The sequence below is a fragment of the Chanodichthys erythropterus genome, chromosome 9 (genome assembly GCF_024489055.1).
Source record: "Chanodichthys erythropterus isolate Z2021 chromosome 9, ASM2448905v1, whole genome shotgun sequence".
NCBI classification, from domain to species: domain Eukaryota; kingdom Metazoa; phylum Chordata; class Actinopteri; order Cypriniformes; family Xenocyprididae; genus Chanodichthys; species Chanodichthys erythropterus.
The window spans coordinates 13,492,231-13,512,352 of NC_090229.1; the positions used below are offsets into that span (position 1 = coordinate 13,492,231).

At 37.6% G+C, this 20,122-nt stretch overlaps 3 protein-coding genes across 6 annotated transcripts in view; 2 read left to right on the forward strand and 1 right to left on the reverse strand.

The window, feature by feature from the left end:
* ssbp3b (single stranded DNA binding protein 3b) overlaps positions 1-13,733 on the forward strand; it is a 14,689-nt gene extending 956 nt beyond the window's left edge. Inside the window, exons 3-18 of one of the 3 annotated variants that reach the window (XR_010895870.1) lie at positions 47-108; positions 572-656; positions 4,316-4,405; positions 6,880-6,951; positions 7,138-7,197; positions 7,299-7,359; positions 7,448-7,571; positions 9,247-9,295; positions 9,413-9,448; positions 9,557-9,611; positions 9,779-9,843; positions 10,018-10,090; positions 10,179-10,207; positions 11,107-11,205; positions 12,152-12,591; positions 12,698-13,733. Coding sequence is in view for 2 of the 3 variants with exons in the window: in XM_067393599.1 (XP_067249700.1) it covers positions 47-108; positions 572-656; positions 4,316-4,405; positions 6,880-6,951; positions 7,138-7,197; positions 7,299-7,359; positions 7,448-7,571; positions 9,247-9,295; positions 9,413-9,448; positions 9,557-9,611; positions 9,779-9,843; positions 10,018-10,090; positions 10,179-10,207; positions 11,107-11,205; positions 12,152-12,184 (993 nt within the window). In the remaining variant the exon portion in view is untranslated. Of the gene's footprint in view, positions 1-46; positions 109-571; positions 657-4,315; positions 4,406-6,879; positions 6,952-7,137; positions 7,198-7,298; positions 7,360-7,447; positions 7,572-9,246; positions 9,296-9,412; positions 9,449-9,556; positions 9,612-9,778; positions 9,844-10,017; positions 10,091-10,178; positions 10,208-11,106; positions 11,206-12,151 lie in introns of all 3 variants that reach the window. The other 2 variants (XM_067393599.1, XM_067393600.1) reach the window with 2 other exon arrangements.
* Positions 13,734-15,148: 1,415 nt separating this feature from the next.
* On the reverse strand, positions 15,149-18,745 carry dio1 (iodothyronine deiodinase 1). Of its 2 annotated transcripts, none has more exons than XM_067393602.1 (4): positions 18,113-18,745; positions 17,416-17,559; positions 17,057-17,255; positions 15,149-16,705 (listed from the first exon to the last, which is right to left on the reverse strand). In XM_067393602.1, the coding sequence occupies exons 1-4, from the start codon at positions 18,465-18,467 to the stop codon at positions 16,591-16,593; spliced, it is 813 nt and encodes a 270-aa protein (XP_067249703.1). In that variant the 5' UTR covers positions 18,468-18,745; the 3' UTR covers positions 15,149-16,590. The 2 variants fall into 2 exon arrangements, with proteins under 2 accessions (XP_067249703.1, XP_067249702.1); XM_067393601.1 differs by having other exon boundaries at positions 15,154-16,708; positions 17,056-17,255; positions 18,113-18,733.
* Positions 18,746-19,378: 633 nt separating this feature from the next.
* The window catches only part of LOC137026312 (zinc finger protein GLIS1), a 98,221-nt gene continuing 97,477 nt past the window's right edge, over positions 19,379-20,122 (forward strand). The window contains exons 1-2 of the mRNA XM_067393603.1: positions 19,379-19,576; positions 19,750-20,047. Of these exons, the coding sequence (XP_067249704.1) occupies positions 19,792-20,047 (256 nt within the window). The 5' untranslated portion in view covers positions 19,379-19,576; positions 19,750-19,791. The remainder of the gene's footprint in view (positions 19,577-19,749; positions 20,048-20,122) is intronic.

The following is a 20,122-nucleotide window of genomic DNA, read 5'->3' on the forward strand; positions in this document are numbered from 1 at the left end:
AGACTGAACCTTTTAAAAGATGTAATTATTTTCGGATCCATTCTAGATCCGATGGGAAAAGAACATCACGCTGGGAGACCCTCCTGGGTTCCTGCATTCCTGGTGGTGGTGAGTATTTTGAGTGTAATATGTATCTATATAAAAAAAAAGGAATATTTGACACACAAATAAAAATGAAATTATTTACTCACCCTCAATTCATTCCAAACCATGACTTTCTAAATTCCAAGGGACACAATGAGAGAAATTCTGAAGACTAAAGCTTCAAAAAACATGCAGAAGTATCATAAAAGTGTACCATGCAATTTTATTTAGATTTTTTTTAACCATATGATTAGATTACCACTAAAATCCATTGGTCTTTTTCTCACACAAAGCTAATGTATTGTATGGTTCATTGTTATTGCACAGAAAACAATCTTTAATTTTCCCTGTGGAAGCGAAAGTCATACAGGTTTGGAATGACATGAGGCTAAGTACCGTAAATAATGTGAAAAATTGAATGAACTGTTCCTTTAAGCTGACCATTGGGCATACGCAGACTTATATGACTTTTTTCTCTTTACCCCAGTGTCTTTTGGGACCTTTACTGTGCAGCTCCTGAGCGGAGAGACACATGTGAACATTCAAGCGAGGCCAAGGCTTTCCATGACTATGTGAGTATACGAAAAGGCATGCAGATTCGAGGACAAAATTGCATTTCTTGTGCCTGTGACTTTGGAGGAGTCTCTGTGTTGTATAATAAGAAAACATGTACAGTGTCATGTGTGAAGGATGTAGTAATCATCCCTACAATAGCAATGATGTCAGCAGGGTTTTCCATGGAATCATCACTGTTTCTAGACGAAGATGCTGTGTGCCTCGGACGATCAGCTTTGTCATGTACATGATGTTTGGCTGATTGGAAATCAAGGTCTGCGTGACCAAAGATTGAAGCCAGGAAAGGTCTTATTATTAATATTACAAAATTGCACTTTTTAAAAATGGATTTGTAGAAAATGGCCTTTACAATGGCATGACGTTACTAAGAAATCTAATAAAAGCATTTTTAGGGAAGTTGCACTGAGACCGATCAGTCCTAGTTTTAGATGACATAAATGAGACTGTAATAAAACCCTTTGTCATAGTTTAGTTACAATTAAAAAATGTAAAACTTGTATTGTGGCATCTCTAATTGTCGTTTCTCTGTGTTCCCAACTAGGCCTGCACGATAAATCGTTATAAAATCGCGATCTCGATTCACCCTGTTCACGATTTAATTTTTAAATGACTTCGATTTAAAAAAAATAAAAAATCAGCCTTTATTTTGAAAGGACCGCTCTCACAGGGCTTCACCCTCAGCCAACGACAAAGCGCCTGTTGAAATTATGATTTCAATGTTAAGTCAATGTAAAGACGCGTTTACGCGCGTCTGGAGGTCTCACGGCGCGGAAGACGCGAATTCGCCTCATTCGAGCGTCAGCCAGAGATTTATGACACAAGTTCATACTTCAGACAGGAATAAAAACGAGCTCGCTTGGAAGAGTGTCGGTGAGGAGATTGGGCTACCTGGTAAGTTGTAAATACACATTTCACTTTTGAGTCACGTACAAGTTTATCGACCCGCAGCCTTCCCGCGACGCTGACCCCTACGCCGCTGTTCTGCTCTCCAGAGCAAATACAAAGCGGTGGCTCTCTCGATGAACGCACGATCAACATCAGCCATCTTGCAAACAGACAACCGCCTAGCAGTTGCCCCTCACACAAGAAGCGGATTTCGCCTCGGACGCGTGTCAATTTCGCTTCAAACGCTTGTTTTTTACGCGCGTCTATTTCGCTCTAGACGCGCGAATGCATTCAAAATGTTCAAGCGGCAAACTAGACGCGGTAGACGCGAATTTGACTCTCTATTCGCGTTTGGTGTGAACGCTAGTCTCGTGTTTCACTCGTCGAGCGAGTGCGGTAGTTCTATTCATTGAAGCCTCTATGTTTACAGGCTTGTGGTGATGTGCAATGTTCTATAGGTGCCAAAACAAATATTTTTGGTACGTTACTTCCAATTTGTTTTGTTTTGTCATGGTTCATGTGTGCAATAAACATTACATTTCATGAGAAAAAAATCGTTGTAGAGAATCGTGATATCAATTCTAAGCTAAAAAATCGTGATTAATATTTTTCCCAGAATCGTGCAGGCCTATTCCCAACAGCTAATCTAGGAAAATCTATAAAAATAGTCTGACTCTTAGGCCAAAATCTCCAGTTTTAGCTAATATATATTTTGAAATTGCACTTTTTAAAATGGATTTGTAGACCAATGCCCTTTACAATGGCATGCAATCACTATCAAATCTAACTAAATCGTTTTAATGCAAGTTGTACTGAGACTTATCAGTCCTAGTTTTGGATAACAAATGAGACTGTAATAATAGGGAAAAGTCTTTGGTATTGTTTAGCTACAGTTAATATGTAAAACTTTTTGCGGCATTTCTAATTGTCGTTTCTCTATGTTCCCAGCAGTTTGTGTGGGAATGATGCGACTCTTATGCGAAAACCTCCAGCTTTAGCTGTCTACCAATAATATATGGCTGCTGTTGTCTAGCAGCAAGCTTTAGTGAGGGGCCACAGGTCAGAGTTCATATGCATAGAGTGTAAAAATCAAACCCTTGCTCTTCTGTCTAGACACCCTAATCTGAAAAGATGCTGCCGTACGGGACATATGAAACATGAGCCGTCATTCGAAAATTAGCTGCATGTTCAGCATAGTTGGATCTGCAGGAGTGTTACAGGGCATTATGTTTTGAAGTCATCGTGTGATTGGCGCTGTCTCCTGCCTTTTGTGCCCAGCTATGGTTGGGACCGTGGCGTCAGGTCTGTCCTCTCTTATTCTCCAGAGGGTGGGGGAGGAGGCTGCGCCCTCTTTAAACAGTGGCCATGTTGTCTTCATGCTGTGTCAAGGGAAACACTCCCCCTCGGGCTGCGGTGGGGATGGAGAGTGATTGATGGCTGTCATGGAGCCTGTCGGTAGGCAGATTGAAAGGGAGGGAAGAGACAGATGGAACGAGGAGCATGGAAGCAAACTTGGAGCGGAAGGGAGCGATGAGCTGTAGAAAACAGGACCGTGTTGGATTGTGTTGCATTATTTTAGGGCATTTTAGTGATATAATGTTGTTAGGCTACTGATGGAGGGCTTTAGTCAGGGTGGGACAACCAGGAATGTTTGTTACCCTGGCTTAACTCATGCTTTGGTGATGAGAAATTTTGCTAATCCTAAAGCAGCATAAAATTCCCACCCATTTCACTTTTGTAATATGATTTTTCTGAGTGGAACAAAACATTCAGCTTGGGGGAAAAGGAAAAAATTGATGATTTTTTCCTTTCCCCCCCCCCCCATTGGGAATTGATTGGATCGTGAAAAGTAGGCATTCTATTCCAGAGTTTCCTTTCATTTTGTTGGATTGCTTACCTTCCGAAACAGGAAATGGCAGCCTTGGTGACATCAGCCAAAATAGAAAAGTCATTTCGGGGGCGGAGCAAGTGATTGTGAAGTCAAACATTAGTTTTCTTTGGAATAACATACACTGCAGTGTTATTTTAGTAATATTTGTATATATTATAGTATGTATTAATATTTAGCATTAATGTTTATTGTTAGATTTTCAGTTTTTGTATTGTAATTCTAGTAATTTTGTGCTTTTTTAAAAATATTTCTATTTACTTAATAGGTTTAGGTAACTATAACCGCACTGATGCACTAATGAGCTGTGAATGATGTGTCCAGAAATATGTATTAGGAGTGTGATTTTTGATTTCATGTGGATTTAAAAAAAAAAAAACAGCCCTTGAGCTGTGGACTTTAATAATGAAAAGCGTAGCTGCTCCATTGTTACGGATCAGTCTCGGTCTGACTCTTCCCATTGGCCTGTTCTGATCGGTGTTGCTCCATTAGGGTCAGCTGCTCTTTTTTTCTTTCTATCTCCTTCCTGTGGTATTTCACAGCGCACTCTGAAAAGCCTTGCTCGGTTAACTCGGGCTGAAGTGTGACAGGCAGCAGACCACACTGCTTTTTCCACTGCCATTATATGCATGATCAAATCCCTGTTGTGCTCTAAAACTTAGTTCTTTCCTCTTGGTTTTGTGGATTTTGCACCAGTCAGTTGTGGCTGTGCCGTTGGCTTTATTGCTTGCTGGTAGAACACAGATTTATGAGTGTTAGAATGCATTAAGCTTAAGATTTATTCTGTTTTTCCTAGGAAAAAAATCAGTGCTTAAGATGTACAGGTGTTTTTTTTTTCTCATCTAATGTATCCTAATTTTTTTTTTTTGTGTGTGTCCACAGAGTGCTGCAGCAGCCCCCAGTCCTGTTCTTGGAAACATGCCACCAGGAGATGGCATGCCAGGTGGACCCATGCCCCCTGGATTCTTCCAGGTTAGATCATCTCCTAAGCCACTGATTATAACCTTACATTGACTACCAGTCAAAGGTTTGGACACAGTGTATTAATTGTTTCTCATGATTTTAAAAAATGTTGTATTTATGCCTATGTGCACACAATCCTGGGCAAAAAAATGGGCTAAAATGGCCAAACACTAAGCTTTTAATTGTCTTAACCATAAATTATTGGTTAGGAAATTTGAAAAATATAAGCAAATGCACTACTTAAAAAGCCATCGCCGTCTCAGATATGCATCAAAGACAGAATGAAGTTTTTGGCAGAATGTGAGAGTAGAGTGATGAATCGCAATGAAACACAAGTTGCATGGTGATGCTCCAGAGTGGTGCCTTTGAAAATCTGGTGAGAAATATAATAAAAAATGCATCTCTACCACAGTGAAGTGGGGAGAAAGAGGTGTCATTGTGTGGGGAGCCTTTTTAGCTGCTGATATTGGTGAGCTGCTTCACTGTGACAAGTCATTTAATGCTTTGGAGTACAGGAGAATATTGCAGAATGGATTGATTCCCACAATTGAAAAGAAGTTATCTAAAGAGGAATGATTGTGATGTTGTTTTTCATCAAGATAATTCTCCTGCCCAAATTGCAAAGACAACCAAGAAGTAGCTTAAGAACAAGTCCATCAGGCTCATGTTTGGGCCTTCTTCAGAGTCCAGATTTGAACCCTATAGTAAATATTTGTCTAACATTAATGAATATTGGTCTCACATTAAACTCAAACGAACTGGGAGACATTTTTCAACTACTCATGAACTGTTTGAAACCATTAATATTGAGTGGAAAAACACTCAGACTGTTCTTCCTGTAAAAAGCTGTTTGAAAAAGTTTACCCACACGGCTAAAAGTAAACAAAGGGAAAAGCTATTCTGTGCTAAGTTACTTTATCTACAGTATTTGTGCCATTCTTGCTAATTTCCTAAGCAGTGATTTGTGGTTAAAATGGTTGACCATTTTAAAGACCCTTTTTGTTTGTGGGTTTTTTTTTTTTTTCTAAAATAATTTAATATTACTGTTTTATAATTATTTTATGTGACATAAAATTATAAAATATAAATATATAAAATATACAGTACATTATTAAATAATAATTTAGGGATGCAGCGAAATGACAATTCTGGGCCTAAACCGAAAATTCTGGATGCACACGAAAACTGCAACCAAAAATGATTAATTAATTTTTTTTTTTTCTTATTTTAAATTGGCTTTTTTTATTTTTTATAATTGTATTAATATTAGACTTTTTAATGAAATTCAATAATTTAAATGATACTGAGTTTAAAAAACCAAACCAATAAAATAGAATAAGCACACCTTTATTGAAAGTAACACTAAAATTGGTCAGAAAATATATTAAAATCAAATGTCAATATCAAGGTTCAAGGTTGTTTTATTTATATAGCACATTTACAAAACAGCAAGCATGGCTGACCAAAGTGCTGAACAATAAAGCGAAGGAAAAAGATATAATATTATTATTATTATTATATTTTTTATTTATTTATTTTTTAACCAATTATCCAAATAATGTGTAGTCCTACAAAGCTATTATTATCAGAGCATGCGAGAAGAGCGTAGAGGGGAGCGGATCAGTGAACGAGAGGGTAGCGTCATTTTACCAGCGTTGCCCAGCATGGCTATACCCCACCATGTTACAGCAGCACAGTAGGGCAAACAGAAACGCGTATACCACTACATAGAAATTTTATGTCAGTGTATTATTTGAGCGGACTAAACATGTCTTTGCTTTTCCGATGAGCATGAGGGGTACATGAGTGGAGCATTGGCATGGGCCTTGAGCAACTGAGCGGAGCTCACGTGCATAGAGCGGAATATTGAGTGGAGCGTCAGGTAGCGGCATGTATTTTCGGGCGCTTTTCTCTTTCAGCCAAAAATAATTTTTGGCGGACAAAATTTCGGTGCATCCCGGTAATAATTATAAAAATAGGACACTGAGGGAAAAGCAGCCAACAAGTTTCCAGTATTTTTGGGAACTCCTTCAAAATATCCAAAGTTGGTAGTGAATACAAGTGCTTTAAATTGAGTAGCTTTGCACAAAAAAAGAAAATGATGGCACAGCTCTGACTAGTCACTGTTGAGTCCAGTGTTGGCTTTTCCTGGTATTTTCTTCATAAATGTTAACTTGTGCTCTTACTTCACCCGTTTCATTTGTTTGAACTTATCTGTAATGCTTTGCTCTTTGTGTAAGTTTAGCTGTTCAGCCACCAGTCACTTGGTGAGAATCCAGAACACAGGATTCTCAGTGTGTTCTGTGGTGTTCCCTTTCCAGCCCTTCAAATAGCCTAATGAATCTTCTTTTTTTTTTCTTTCTCTTCTGTCTGTCTCTCTCATTATCCCTGTTTCTCCAATGCCCTTTTTATCACTTGCTACATATCCCTTGCTTCGTCTCTCGCTCCTGCTCTCCTCTCGTGTGGTCTCTTCACTTTCTTAGGGCCCTCCCGGCTCCCAGGCCTCCCCTCACGCTCCTCCTCCCCCTAACAGCATGATGGGACCCCACGGCCAGGTAGCGGCTCCTGTCTATTCCGGTTCTGACCTCTGTGTTGTTTCTCTCTCGCTGTTTTGCTGTAAACTTGCTCTGCTGAGCTGTGGATATCCCATGTTGTCGCAGGCATCCTTTTTGTCGCAACTTCTTTGGATTCAGATAATATATCAGTGTTACAGTTTTCTGACAAGTTGATTTGTTTTGCAGCCTTTCATGTCACCTCGGTTTGGTGGGGGTCCAAGACCCCCCATCAGAATGGGCAACCAGGTGAGTTCATCAACATGAACTTGGTGTCAGTTATTGTAGCTTAAATTAAAGAGTTAAATTAAATAAATGTTAAAATTAAATTTGTATCTAAACTTTTCCAGCCCCCCGGTGGAGTTCCAACTGCCCAGCCAATGCTCCCAAACATGGATCCCAGACTACAGGGTGAGCCTTCATCGCTTATGACATCTGAGGTATTTTAAAGCGGCAAGACGGCATTAACTTATTTGGCTTCTCCTTCCCCCACCTAAAGGGCCGATGCAGAGGATGAATGTTCCTAGAGGAATGGGTCCCATGGGCCCCGGCCCCCAGAGTTTTGGAGGAGGGATGAGACCACCACACAACTCAATGGGCCCTGGCATGCCAGGAGTGAATATGTAAGAGCTTTTGTGACAACATTTTCTACCATTCAAAAATTTGGGCTCAGTAAGATTAAAAATATTATATTAGCAAGGACACCTTAAAAGTGACAGTCAAGACATTTATAATATTACAAAAGATTTCTATTTCAAATAAATGCTGTTCTTGTAAACCTTTTCATCAAACAATCCCCAAAGAATCACATTTTCCACAAAAAATATTAAGCAGCACAACTGTTTTCAACATTGCTAATAATAAGAAATGTTTCTTGAGCTTCAAATCAGCAGATTAAAATTATTTCTGAAGGTTCGTGTGACACTGAAGACTGGAGTAACTGCTGTTGAAAATTCAGCTTTGCCATCACAGGAATTAATTACTTTTTAAAATTTATTAAAAGAGATAGTTCACACAAAAATTAAAGTTTTGTCATTACTTACCCTCAAGTTGTTCCACACCTGTATGAGTTTTTTCTTTTTTTGAACACAAAAGATGATATTTTAAATAATGTTGGTAACCAAGACAGTTGACGGCACCCATTGACTTCCATAGTAGGAAAAAAAATAGTATGGAAGTTAATGGGTGCTATCAACTGTATGGTTACCAACATTATTTAAAATATCATTTTTGGGTGAACTATCCTTTTAGCATTAAAATCTTACCAATCCCAGACTTTTGAATGGTAGTATATCATGTAAATTATTGATTAAAGGTGCCCTAGAACTTTTTTTAAAAAGATGTAATATAAGTCTAAGGTGTCCCCTGAATGTGTCTGTGAAGTTTCAGCTCAAAATACCCCATTGATTTTTTTTTTTTTAATTCATTTTTTAACTGCCTATTTTGGGGCATAATTAGAAATGAGCCGATTCAGGGTGTGTGGCCCTTTAAATCTGGTGCTCCACGCCCCAAGTGCTCGCGCTTGCCTTAAACAACATTAAAAAAAGATCAAACAGCTAATATAACCCTCAAAATTGATCTTTACAAAGTGTTCGTCATGCAGCATGTCTAATCGCGTAAGTACAGTGTTTATTTTGATGTTTACATTGCTTCTGAATGAATTTGAGGCTGTGCTCCGTGGCTTACGGCTAATGCTACACTGTTGGAGAGATTTATAAAGAATGAAGTTGTGTTTATGAATTATACAGACTGCAAGTGTTTAAAAATGTAAATAGCAACGGCTCTTGTCTCCGTGAATACAGTAAGAAACGATGGTAACTTTAACCACATTTAACAGTACATTAGCAACATGTTAACGAAACATTTAGAAAGACAATTTACAAATATCACTAAAAATATCATCTTATCATGAATCATGTCAGTTATTATTGCTCCATCTGCCATTTTTCGCTATTGTTCTTGCTTGCTTACCTAGAATATTCAGCTGTGAACAGATCCAGACGTTCTGCCCTTGTCTAATGCCTTTCATAATGTTGGGAACATGGGCTGGCATATGCAAATATTGGGGGCGTACACCCCAACAGTCAGTGTTATGTTGAGATTCGCCTGTTCTTCGGAGGTCTTTTAAACAAATTAGATTTATATAAGGAGGAAACAATGGAGTTTGAGACTCAGTGTATGTCATTTCCATGTACTGAACTCTTGTTGTTCAACTATGCTGAGGTAAATTCAATTTTTGAATCTAGGGCACCTTTAAATTAAAACTGAATTCTAATACATTATTTTATTTAATTCCAGGGGCCCTGGAAATGGCAGACCACCATGGCCAAATCCAAATGCCAACAATGTGAGTCAGCTTTATTTCTGTATTAGTCTAATTTTAAGTATTTTATCACAATTATTATATTTATTACTATAATGCAATGCTGCAAGCCTAAACATATGTCTGTCTGTTTTGTTTTAGATGCCATATTCATCACCATCTCCTGGTGCATATGGGGTAAGGGAAGAGTTCCCCTTCTACTATACATTTTATTATAATTACCATAATAATATATGAAGACTTTTGAAATGTGAATCTAAAACTGTAATCCATTTGTTTCTCAAGGGTCCACAAGGAGGGGGGCCTCCAGGAACACCTGGAATTGTTCCTAGTCCAGCAGGTCTGTTTGCAGCTGAGAGCCTTTCATAACCTTCTTTATTGGATTTAGTTTATCTCTGATTTCCACAGATGTCAGATTTACCACAGGGTTTGCTTAAAGCAGAGTATCGATCATAACTGATCATGCAGAGATCTCCATCCTATTAATGAAAGATTTCTCACCCTCAGACTCCAACAATTCCAGTGAAAACCTGTACACCATGATAAACTCAGGAGGTGGAGGGCGCAACAGTGTAAGAGACAGACCTGCTGACTCATTTCTCAGAGGCACACTGCTCAGTAATTGCTTAGTGTAGTACATTAATGCAGCAGAAGTGCCTTTGGCTGTGTTCATGTTACCCTTTTTCATCTTTACTGTCTGATGACAGAACATGTCTGTTTTTTTAATTTCCACTGGTTTTGTCCAGTTTCCCATAGGCCCAGGCTCTGAGGGGCCCCTAGGGGCCATGGCAGGAATGGACCCGATGCATATGAATGGAGGTAAAGCTACTATAAATACACATCAATATTTGGGAAAAAAAAAGTTATCCATTTGCAAACAAATTTATGCTTGTTTCTGTCTTTGTAGGTTCAGGAGACCTGGATGGACTTCCAAAGGTGATTTATAATCTTTCTAATTGTATTATTTTTCCATCATTGTATTTGGGTCACAATGAGATATATTTAAAATCTTGCTGTAAAAGACTGTTTAATAGAGAGCTGCAAGAATGGGTCCTAAAACCTGGAAACCAGCATTTTTGAACATTCATCGCAGTTCCTTCGTCCCAAAGTCAGTGGGATTTTTAAATAGGTTTTTGGTTAAATGCCTGAAATAAGGTCTGTGGTTAACACAAGCTTGGAATATTTTCATGTTTTATTCTACAGCATATCAGTAATACCCCATTAGTTATTTTATTTTAAATTTTTTTTTAAGCTAATTAGGACTACATAGGTTATCGGGACATTTTACACTGATTTTACAGCTCATTGTGTTTATAATAGGGCTGTCAAGCAATTAAAAATGTTAAAATTACACGTGGCGATTAATTAATCTAATTAATTATCATTATTTTGTCCCGTACCTAATTAATTAACATGTTAAATCGACAGCCCTAGTTTATACTCATGCTCTTGCAAACTATTCTAACTCAAACTAAAAGATTAAGAGTTTTTGAAGGTCTGGTGGTGGTGATGTTGAACTTTAAGTCCTGCTACTGCGGTATAGTTCATTTGTAGACTAACTTTAGGCTTTTCCTTTTGCCAATTTGTATTTAGGCTTCAGAATACATAATATTTTGTGCAGATTATCTTGATGAACATACAGAATCTTGAACTTTGGTTGGTCACAGAGCTTATTTTTTTTTACAAGAATCAAAAGCCAATGGAAAAGCCTGATTGGCTTTTTGTCAAGGGAACCAGAGTAATGCTGTCTTCCAGATTGGCCTACAAAAATGCATCATCCCTGCAGCACTTCACTGCTTATTTAACTTGCCAACTACTTTACATCTCTTCATCAGAATTCTCCTAACAATATGAGTGGCATGAGCAATCCACCCGGAACCCCTAGAGATGAAGATGTAGGAGGCAGCTACCTTCACTCCTTCCAGAATGAGAATGTAAGGTTCATTTAACTTTTACATTCCTTTACATTTAAATACTATATTATGATTTGTAAATTACTAGCAATACATTTCCTCTTCTTATGTCATCAAATAAAAGTGGTATGCTGGCACAATGCAATACAAATTTCAAATCAAAATATGAGTTAAGCTAGCAGGATTTTAGACCAATGAGATCACTGGGCAGGGCTTCCCAGGATGGCACAAAGGACAAATTGTTGCACAAAAACCAGTGTTGCCAACTTGTCGCTAGATTTAGCGACTTTTCAGACACCTTTAGCCAGTAAAAATCGTGTTCTGGGGGGTAAAATCCCCGTTTTTGGTGGGGTTCCCCTGTTAAAGTTCACATTCCAGGAGCTAAATATCATGTTATTTGGGGTCGCTTCAACCCACAGACATGAAAAACAACCTGCGGCCACAGAGTTAAAGTAGCTACACTGAGTCACACCTATATCTGTGCTCTGTTTAGTGAGTGGCTGAGGAGAGCAGCAATCATTGTTGTGACTTATGTGCTGCACAACTTTCATTCTGAGTTATCATTTTACATGTAAATATAGCTGAAATCACAGCATAGCCACTGTCTTTAACGTACATGTATAGTGATTTTGGCCGAGGACATCGCGGTTATAAATCAGGAATTTTAGCAATGCAGTGGAAGTGACTGCTGACTAACGAATCACTACAATGATACTTTCCATTGTCTGACAGAAAATGTAAATGAAAACAGGATGTTAGGAGAGAAAAGGCTAGACATTTTGCGACTTTTAGAGCAGGCTTTAGCTACTTTCCATTTCCATTGAAAATAGTTGGCAACACTGACAAACTCACTTTATCATTTTGCACCTAGTTAGGACACAGTGTGAAGTGTATATACGGAGTGATTGTTTTTCTGTAATGTTTTGCTTCAGTTTTTGACCTTTTGGGGGTTATTTTGTATTTACAGCAGTACTCTCCTTCCATGACCATGAGCGTCTGATGCCAGTCTGTTTGCTCCATTCTGGAAACTCACAGTTGGCCACCGATGACATAGACAGAGTACATGTACAGGAAATGGAATTGGGTGGGACTGCCCTGCATCCTCACAAGTGGTCTCATGCAATATCAAAATGATTTTTGTTGTTCCTTTTTTTTTTTTTTTTTTAAATGGCTAGCAAATCTTTACTCCTCTCTAAGATCAGAACATCTAAATGTGACTCAATGCTCCTGGATTTTTTAAAGTTTTTTTTTTGTTCTCATTCCCCTCTGAGGCCATCTCTCATTAAGAAGCAAAGTATGGTTACTGCTGACATATTCGCTGGATGTGTATACGTTTTGTGCCGAAGAGGAATAATCTCAGTTCACTCTCTCTCAAAATCCGACATCCAACTTCAGCATGGTTTACACGTACGAAACTTCCTCCAACTTTTTTGACACTGAACTCTCATACGTGGCCTTGAATTCTGTGAATATTTTATTGCCTTTCGATGACCTGTTTTTTATTTTTCTCCAGTGAAACGCATCAAGTGGTGAGAAAATTCTGTCTTTACTGAACGAGGAAAGACTCGAAGTTGTATTTTACTCGTACACTGTCATTTTTGTCTTCAAGCATTATAAGCAGCTGCTTTTATGGAATAACTGCATTGATGGGTCCCATCCTGAAGATAAGATTTGTTTTGTTTTCTGCACTGATTTCATGTTCTTATTTTTCTGAAATTTAACTGCTGTCTCAATCTTTGGTCAAAGACTTAATGATACGATGATCCTCTCAGATGCTGACCCTGACAAACATACTACCTATGAGACCTTCTCAGAGCTTCTCAGGCTGGGTGACTGGAATTCGCGCCTGGATGCGTCTCCCTGCAAAAATGTTCGGCCGTCATTGCGCTTGATTGTCATGATGAATTTGTGATGGTTAAAGATACCCATATTGTGTTTCTCTTTATTTTATTATTATTTTTTTAAATATATGTAATTCCCTGCCATGTGCCTCTTGTTTTAGCTCTGAATGGGTTTCATCCCAAAAGGATGTGGCTTTTGTAAGCCAGACTCTAGCGTGTTTGGGTTTGTTTTGTATTAGGTTTTATTTGAGCGACATCAAAGTCATAATACAGTTAGAATGGTAACTTATTCTATTTATACAGGCATTTGGTCATTGTTTTACATTTTAGTAGTTGTATTGCACGGCTTTTGTTAGCTTGTGCATCATACTTTTAACTGTGGGCTGAATAGGCTTGTTTGTATATTGACTACTAAATTATTTGGCTCCTTTCTGGGGATTTTTGTCTTATGTTTTTCAGTCATTCATACTAATGCAAAACGGAAAGCGGCGTTTTCCCCTACCTTCAGTTTCCAGCTAATCGCTTTTTAAGAGAAAAGGGAAAGCTCAATGTGAAATGATTTTATCTTTGGAAAATGATGTAAAGCTGATGTTCCCCAACTTCTTTAGGGTAGCATCTCTTCAGAGGGCCAAGATCCAGCCATTTGATTTCCATGTAAATCATTCTCTTTGAATCAGTGAACCAGTTTCAATGTAAGATAAAGTTGTTCCCAAATTGTCTTAAGCCTCTGTTTTCACTCATTGTACAGTGTATGTAATGTTTTTAACAGGGAGGGCATGGCATAAGAACCCATTTACAAAGCTCTTCACTCGCTGCTTCTGAAAAATGTCAAGCAGGATCATAGTGGACATGCACTACCTTATGAAGCAGAAGTGCTTCATAAGAGCTCTAAAGGTTTTGCCCAACCAGCTGGCACCTGAAGATGGGTGTGAGAGTGACGTTTGTGTAAAAGAACAGACTCCGCAAACCAATGATCATCCTTAAGAGTCTTCAGTTTTTCATTCTCAGCAACTCTCAAATGGTATTAGGAACTGTTCCCACAAAACTTGTTTTTGTGCTGCTTTTCCCTTGTTTTTCAATATAAACAGGCACTAGATCAGTGGTTCTCAACATTTTTGTCTCCAAGGTCCCCAACAATATTTGAAGGTCATACCCCCATGTAGGCTAATAAGTTTCCTCAGGTACACCTACTGTAATGACAGTTTTATTTTCAAGACTATTTTTAATTTAAAGAAATTAAAAGTGTTCAAAGATTTAAAAAATAATTAAAATTAAAATAAAGTTTCAGAATTCTAGAAGTTTTAAGAGCTGAATGTTTTTCAGGGATCCCACTCTTTTTAACCAATAATGAATTAACAACTTTTCCAGTCATTCTTAATTTTTAAAAACTCAAATTCTAACTGATAAAAATATTTTAGAGCTTGGCATATGCAGAAAAAAATTATAATACCAATGGTGTTTTAAGATTTTATTAATTTATGACTTCTCCAGGTCTAAAAATCTAATAAACATGTTTAAAATTAAGGTTTCCCAGACTGTAGGAACTCTGGTTCTTCAAAGGATGAATACAAAAAAAAATGTATTGAGTTATTTATTTTTTTTTTTTAAAGTTGTTTTAGCTTATTTTGCTGCCTGTTTTGTCTTTTTTTTTAAATTGCAAGTCATCTCGAGGCCCCCTTGGAAATTTGCTGAGGCCATTCTAGTGCACCCCTGATTGAGAACCACTTCATAAGATGGATGTCTTTGACTGATTGATGTTTTGCATCTTTTGTAGTGCCTCACGTTTATTTATTTTTTTCATTCCACTGCCCTGCATCTTGTTTAATACACACACACATTATATATATATACACACACACACATACATACATTATATATATATATGTTTCAAGTTTACTTTATTTATATAGCACATTTAAAACAGCCACAAGACTGACCAAAGTGCTTCACAAGAGAAACAGCATCATAAGAATAGTAAATCACATAAAACATGGTATAACAAGACAAATAACCAAAAAAAGAGAAATAAAACACAATAGAAAATATAATAGGCAGGAGTATAGAACTTAGTAGGCCAATGAAAACAAATGGTATTTTATATATATATATATATATATATATATATATATATATATATATATAATATTATGTATGTGTGTGTGTGTATATATATACTGTATATATAAATCATACTGGAGTCAGTGAGGAACCACAACAGGATCCTGACTGCCAAATACATCATGTGACGAGTCCAAAGTACAAGTGCAATCATAAGGTTCAGGTCATTGGGGCTAAAGAATGGTGTTTATCATTCATGAATATCTAGTTCAATTGCTGAAGCTTGTATTACAGTTTATAGCCCATAGATTTAATTAAAGTCACACTTCCAATAACTTAGGACACTAAAGAGACCTTTCTGAAAGCTGCCCAGGGTCCCTGCTCTCCAGCGTGAACATGTCATAGTCCTGCTGCAGACGCTTGAGGACAGCAGATGTGAAGAGCAATAAACTGCAATGTCTGTAATGTAAGATGCCAAAGACAGTGCTACAGGCAGAGAGAAAAGACAGCTGATCTTACTTGCAGTGCCAAGCCATGTGTAACATGTCCCCTCAGATGTGTTTGAGAACTTGGTGTAAGAATGGAGTAACATTTCACGCAAAAACTGGCAAATCTGGTGCAGTCCATGAGGATGGGATGCACTGTACAACTTAAAGCAGCTGGTGGACACACCACCACATACTGACTGCTACTTGTAATCATAGTCAGTAGTAGATGGCATCAGATTTCATATTTACATGTACTGTAGAATAGCAGTGTCCAAATGTAGACTAGGATTATTATTACTAGCAGTCATTTGAATAGCAGGTCAATAATAGATTTATCTGTGATCAGTTTGATGAGATCTACTGGATGAAAAGTTACGATTAAGTGTATACCTCGGCTACCTTTTTTGTGAAGCTGTTCTGTCTTTAATAGGTTCAGTGACTGCAGTGTGCAACATGTTCATACCTGCCTCAAAATGCAAACTATCCTTCCATGTTTTTTTACAGTTCAAGATATGCTTTTCACTGAAGGACAAGCGCACAACACTGATATGAAATGAAGTAGTCATTATATAATGATATATATGACTTTTTATTTGGATAGTTGTTGAAAAGTCTGTGCTCCTTAATCATGTTTAGAACAAGCGACTGAATCATCATTTTACAGTTCACACTGTTTTACCCTGTAAGCATCATTTACAGTCACAAGTTCAGAAAAACAATTAGAAAAGCACAGATGTCCTTTACAATCTCTGCTGACGGACATTTATATGGTCTTTGAATTACAATGCTGGTATGATATTCAAGTATTTGCAATAAAGCAGAAAAAAAAAATCAAATGTTTAACTAAATATTTTGGTATACAGACAGGTTATATATTCCATAAAAAATATATATATTAATGATACGGTCTCTTACATTTTACATCCCCCTGTGTTTGAAACATCAAGTTACAGAGACCAGCTGGTTTATTCTGTATCTGTCACAAGCAAACACAGGGACTCAGAAAATGAGTTGAGGTACTAGAATTTCAAATATATAAATGCAGTCACAGATATAACTCTTTTCCCTCCTTTATTCAATTTTCTCCAGAACTTTTCGAACCTCTTCAGGGTTGTATCCCCAAGGTCCGATGCCACCCTGTTAGGAAGAATGAAAATGCGTGTGAAATACTGTGGACTTCCTGATGAATATATTTAGACACTGACACTCAAAAATGCAACAAAAGCAGAATAACAGACCCAAGCGACTATAAAACCCTTTGCCCCATGCCGTTCAACTCATTCCAAACCTTTCACCTCTATAAACTCGTGAAATCTCTTACTGCAAGAGGAAGAGTGTGTGTAAAAGTCTCTGGCCAAGGTTAAAATGTTCTAAAGGTTTCACTCACAACTCTCTACTGCTCTCAGGAGAGCTGTTATGAATTTTTGAAGGTATTTCCTGTACTGTGTGCAGTTTGAAGCTTCTCCGCATTGCAAAACGCTCACCTGATAGAGAACTTTCCCACTCTGAATGACATAGAGTCGCTCAGGCAGGGCTCCGTATTTGCTGGCAGTGATGTTGGTCATCTCGTCCACGACCACAGGGCAGAGAGGGTCTTCTTTGACCAGGGTTCGGGCCGCAGCCAGTCTCTCCTCCAAGTTTTTGTGCACACTGATATCGACATTGTTTACAAAGGCCCAACCATCTATAAAAAAAAAAAACAGAAGCATTTTGCTTATTGCATAACATTTATCTCTCAATCAGTTCTCTACATGTGAATGACTCTACAGTGCATCCGGGCAGAGGTTACAACAAAACATATTGTTATTGTCACATAAAATGTATTGAAATATTATTGTCTTTACCAGTTGCATGCGCCTCAGCAAGGTAAACAACGAGGAAATCTGCCACATTCCTGAAGTCCTTGACAAGCTGTTTAAACTCATCAAGTTTGTAGAGGAACGGGGGTCATGTGCAACTTCCAAAACTCAGAACCAGTGGACGGTTACCTGTGAAGAACCCAAATGAACAGACTGCATCAATAATAAGGCTCTATAATAACAATTCATAAATAAATAATATTGGAACATAACCTTAGGACTAAGCAGTCAGATTAATTTTCCGATAATATTAATAATTATTATACATTAATTAATTAATATTTTAGTGTAATAGATCCTTAGAAATGGTGCAGACAGTTTAATTATTCCAATTTATTTATTTTATTTTATTAGTTCATTTATCAGGGACAATGCAGTATATATATATATATATATATATATATATATATATATATATATATATATATATATATAAACAATAATAAATAACCACTTTTTAAAATTTCTTTGAAAAATGTTTAACTGTTTGCATTTTCAGTTCAGCTGGCAGGCTGTTCCAAAGCAGTGTACCTTGACCTGAAAATGTGGATTGTGCAAATGTTGTTTTCCATTTTGGTACTGTGCAATTTTGATTAGTTGCACCTCTTGTAGAAATAATATTTTTTTATTATTAATAATAATAATAATACAAATAATTATTTGTGAAATGTATTTACTGTACCTTTAAGAAAACGATGAATGCTCGTTTTCTGTCCGTCCAGAGTGAATAAAGCTGTGTCTGGAGCCGCGTACCCCTCAAACGCTTCCAGGCCAAGCGAGCACCAGTTTACTGAGATCACGGTTTTAATGAACACCGAAGAAAAGAAGGATGGACCCCAGTCTTCATATTTGAATTTGGGATTTTGAGTCATCGTAGACTTCTCTCCCATTTTTAGATGGATTTTCTTCATCAGCCCCGGGGAAAAGATTGACAGGAGTTTCAACAGCGATATATGCACGATCGCAAACAATATCATGGCCACAGCTGAAACATAAACAGAAACTTTTCTCAGCACGTATCCCACTGTGGTCCCCATCGTGAGAACGACGTATTAGTCCACGCGTTGTGGTGTCAACACTAAGTTACAAAAACGACAACCACATCAAACTTCGCTAGTGTAGCAAAAGCGTACCACCCTCTAAAACAAAACGCCAGAATTCAGGATCGAATCCCACTAGGCTAAAGGCTTCGCTCATGATTATTAATTAGGCCAAGCTGGCGTTGCTTAGTAACCTTCCTCTAACTTAATATTCATTCATATTTTTCATAAGCCTTTCTCATATTCGTTGATTCGCCAGCCGACTAATTAATTATCTACGAACACTTCAACCAAACAGTTGCTTCTAATCAATAGAATAGATTATGGACAAACGTCGCGCTACCTAATTAATATTCATGAGCCACCTTCGCCATAGTAGGATTTTTAACTTCCCTTAGCTCTTATTGATCACGTACATGTAAACAACAACCTTCTATTGTAGTAGTAGGATCATATTGATCTATTTTCAGTCAAAATAAAACCCCATAAATACCACAGTTATACATATAAAAAGCTCCAATGTTAATTTCTAAAAATGTCCATAAGATGTCACTGTTGACATGTTTGATTATTTTGTCTTTTTGTCTTATCCTTTAAACAGAAAATCATAAAAATAAAAGCTATATATATTTTTTCGTCACTGCCACATCGTCCTCCATGTAATTCGCCAATGAAATATTGATCTGCCTATTCTTGATCTTGTTTTGTCTATAACATAATCCTGTGTGGTGATGGATCTAATCTATGTCATAGCATCTTATAAGTTATAAAAGTCTGTTTTAGTTGTGTAAATGCAAATTATTATTCCCAGCTTGGTGGCTCGAGATCAATTTCACCCTTCACATCGCATCCATCCAGTTTGTTTCTGATTGGTCCCTCCCCTTTCAGCGGTGTATATTCATTGGCCCTCCGAACTGTCAATCAAAGCATAGACGCATGTTTTGGTTTTCAGAATTGATGCTATAGAAAACTCATAAAATTGCAGCTGAAACTGGAGAGAGGATGCGGTCGGTAAGAGCACATTTAACAGCCTGTTGGACGCAGAAGTTGACAGTCAACATTCAATCAAAATATCCTCTCTTTCTTGCTTTGGACGGTTTAAATAGGTATGTTTTACAATCTACTACAACATATAAAAACGTTTAATTATTCATTGTGTTTTACAGTGTCATAGCTAAAGGTTTATTGGCTATTTGTTTATCATGTTGTTTCAAAGTCATTTGAGAGCTTGTTCCTTCAATTCAAGCTCAAGTTCATGGTGTGATCCTTCATCCCACAGGTAAAAGAAACGATAAAGGACTATTATTGTACGTGGACTGACATGCATACTTGGAAGTCAGAGGTCCAGATGCAGAAACCTGCAGCGCTCTTTGGGATGGTCAGTCATCAAACAGATTTCACCGAGTTGACTTTCTCCATGTTCAGCAGTAAAACAGACATCTGCCCGAAACGCGTCTCTTCTGACGGCGGTATCCCGAATCCCGCCTCGATACAGATGCGCTGCGGGTCTGAAGATCTCAAACTCCAAGCGCATCACACATCCAAACTTCACTGTTTCACCATGTCACCTGGAGATGGTATGTGAGCGTATTTTATCGACTTTTACGCATAGGCTATTTTTTTATTTTATTTTATTTTATTTTATTGGGATT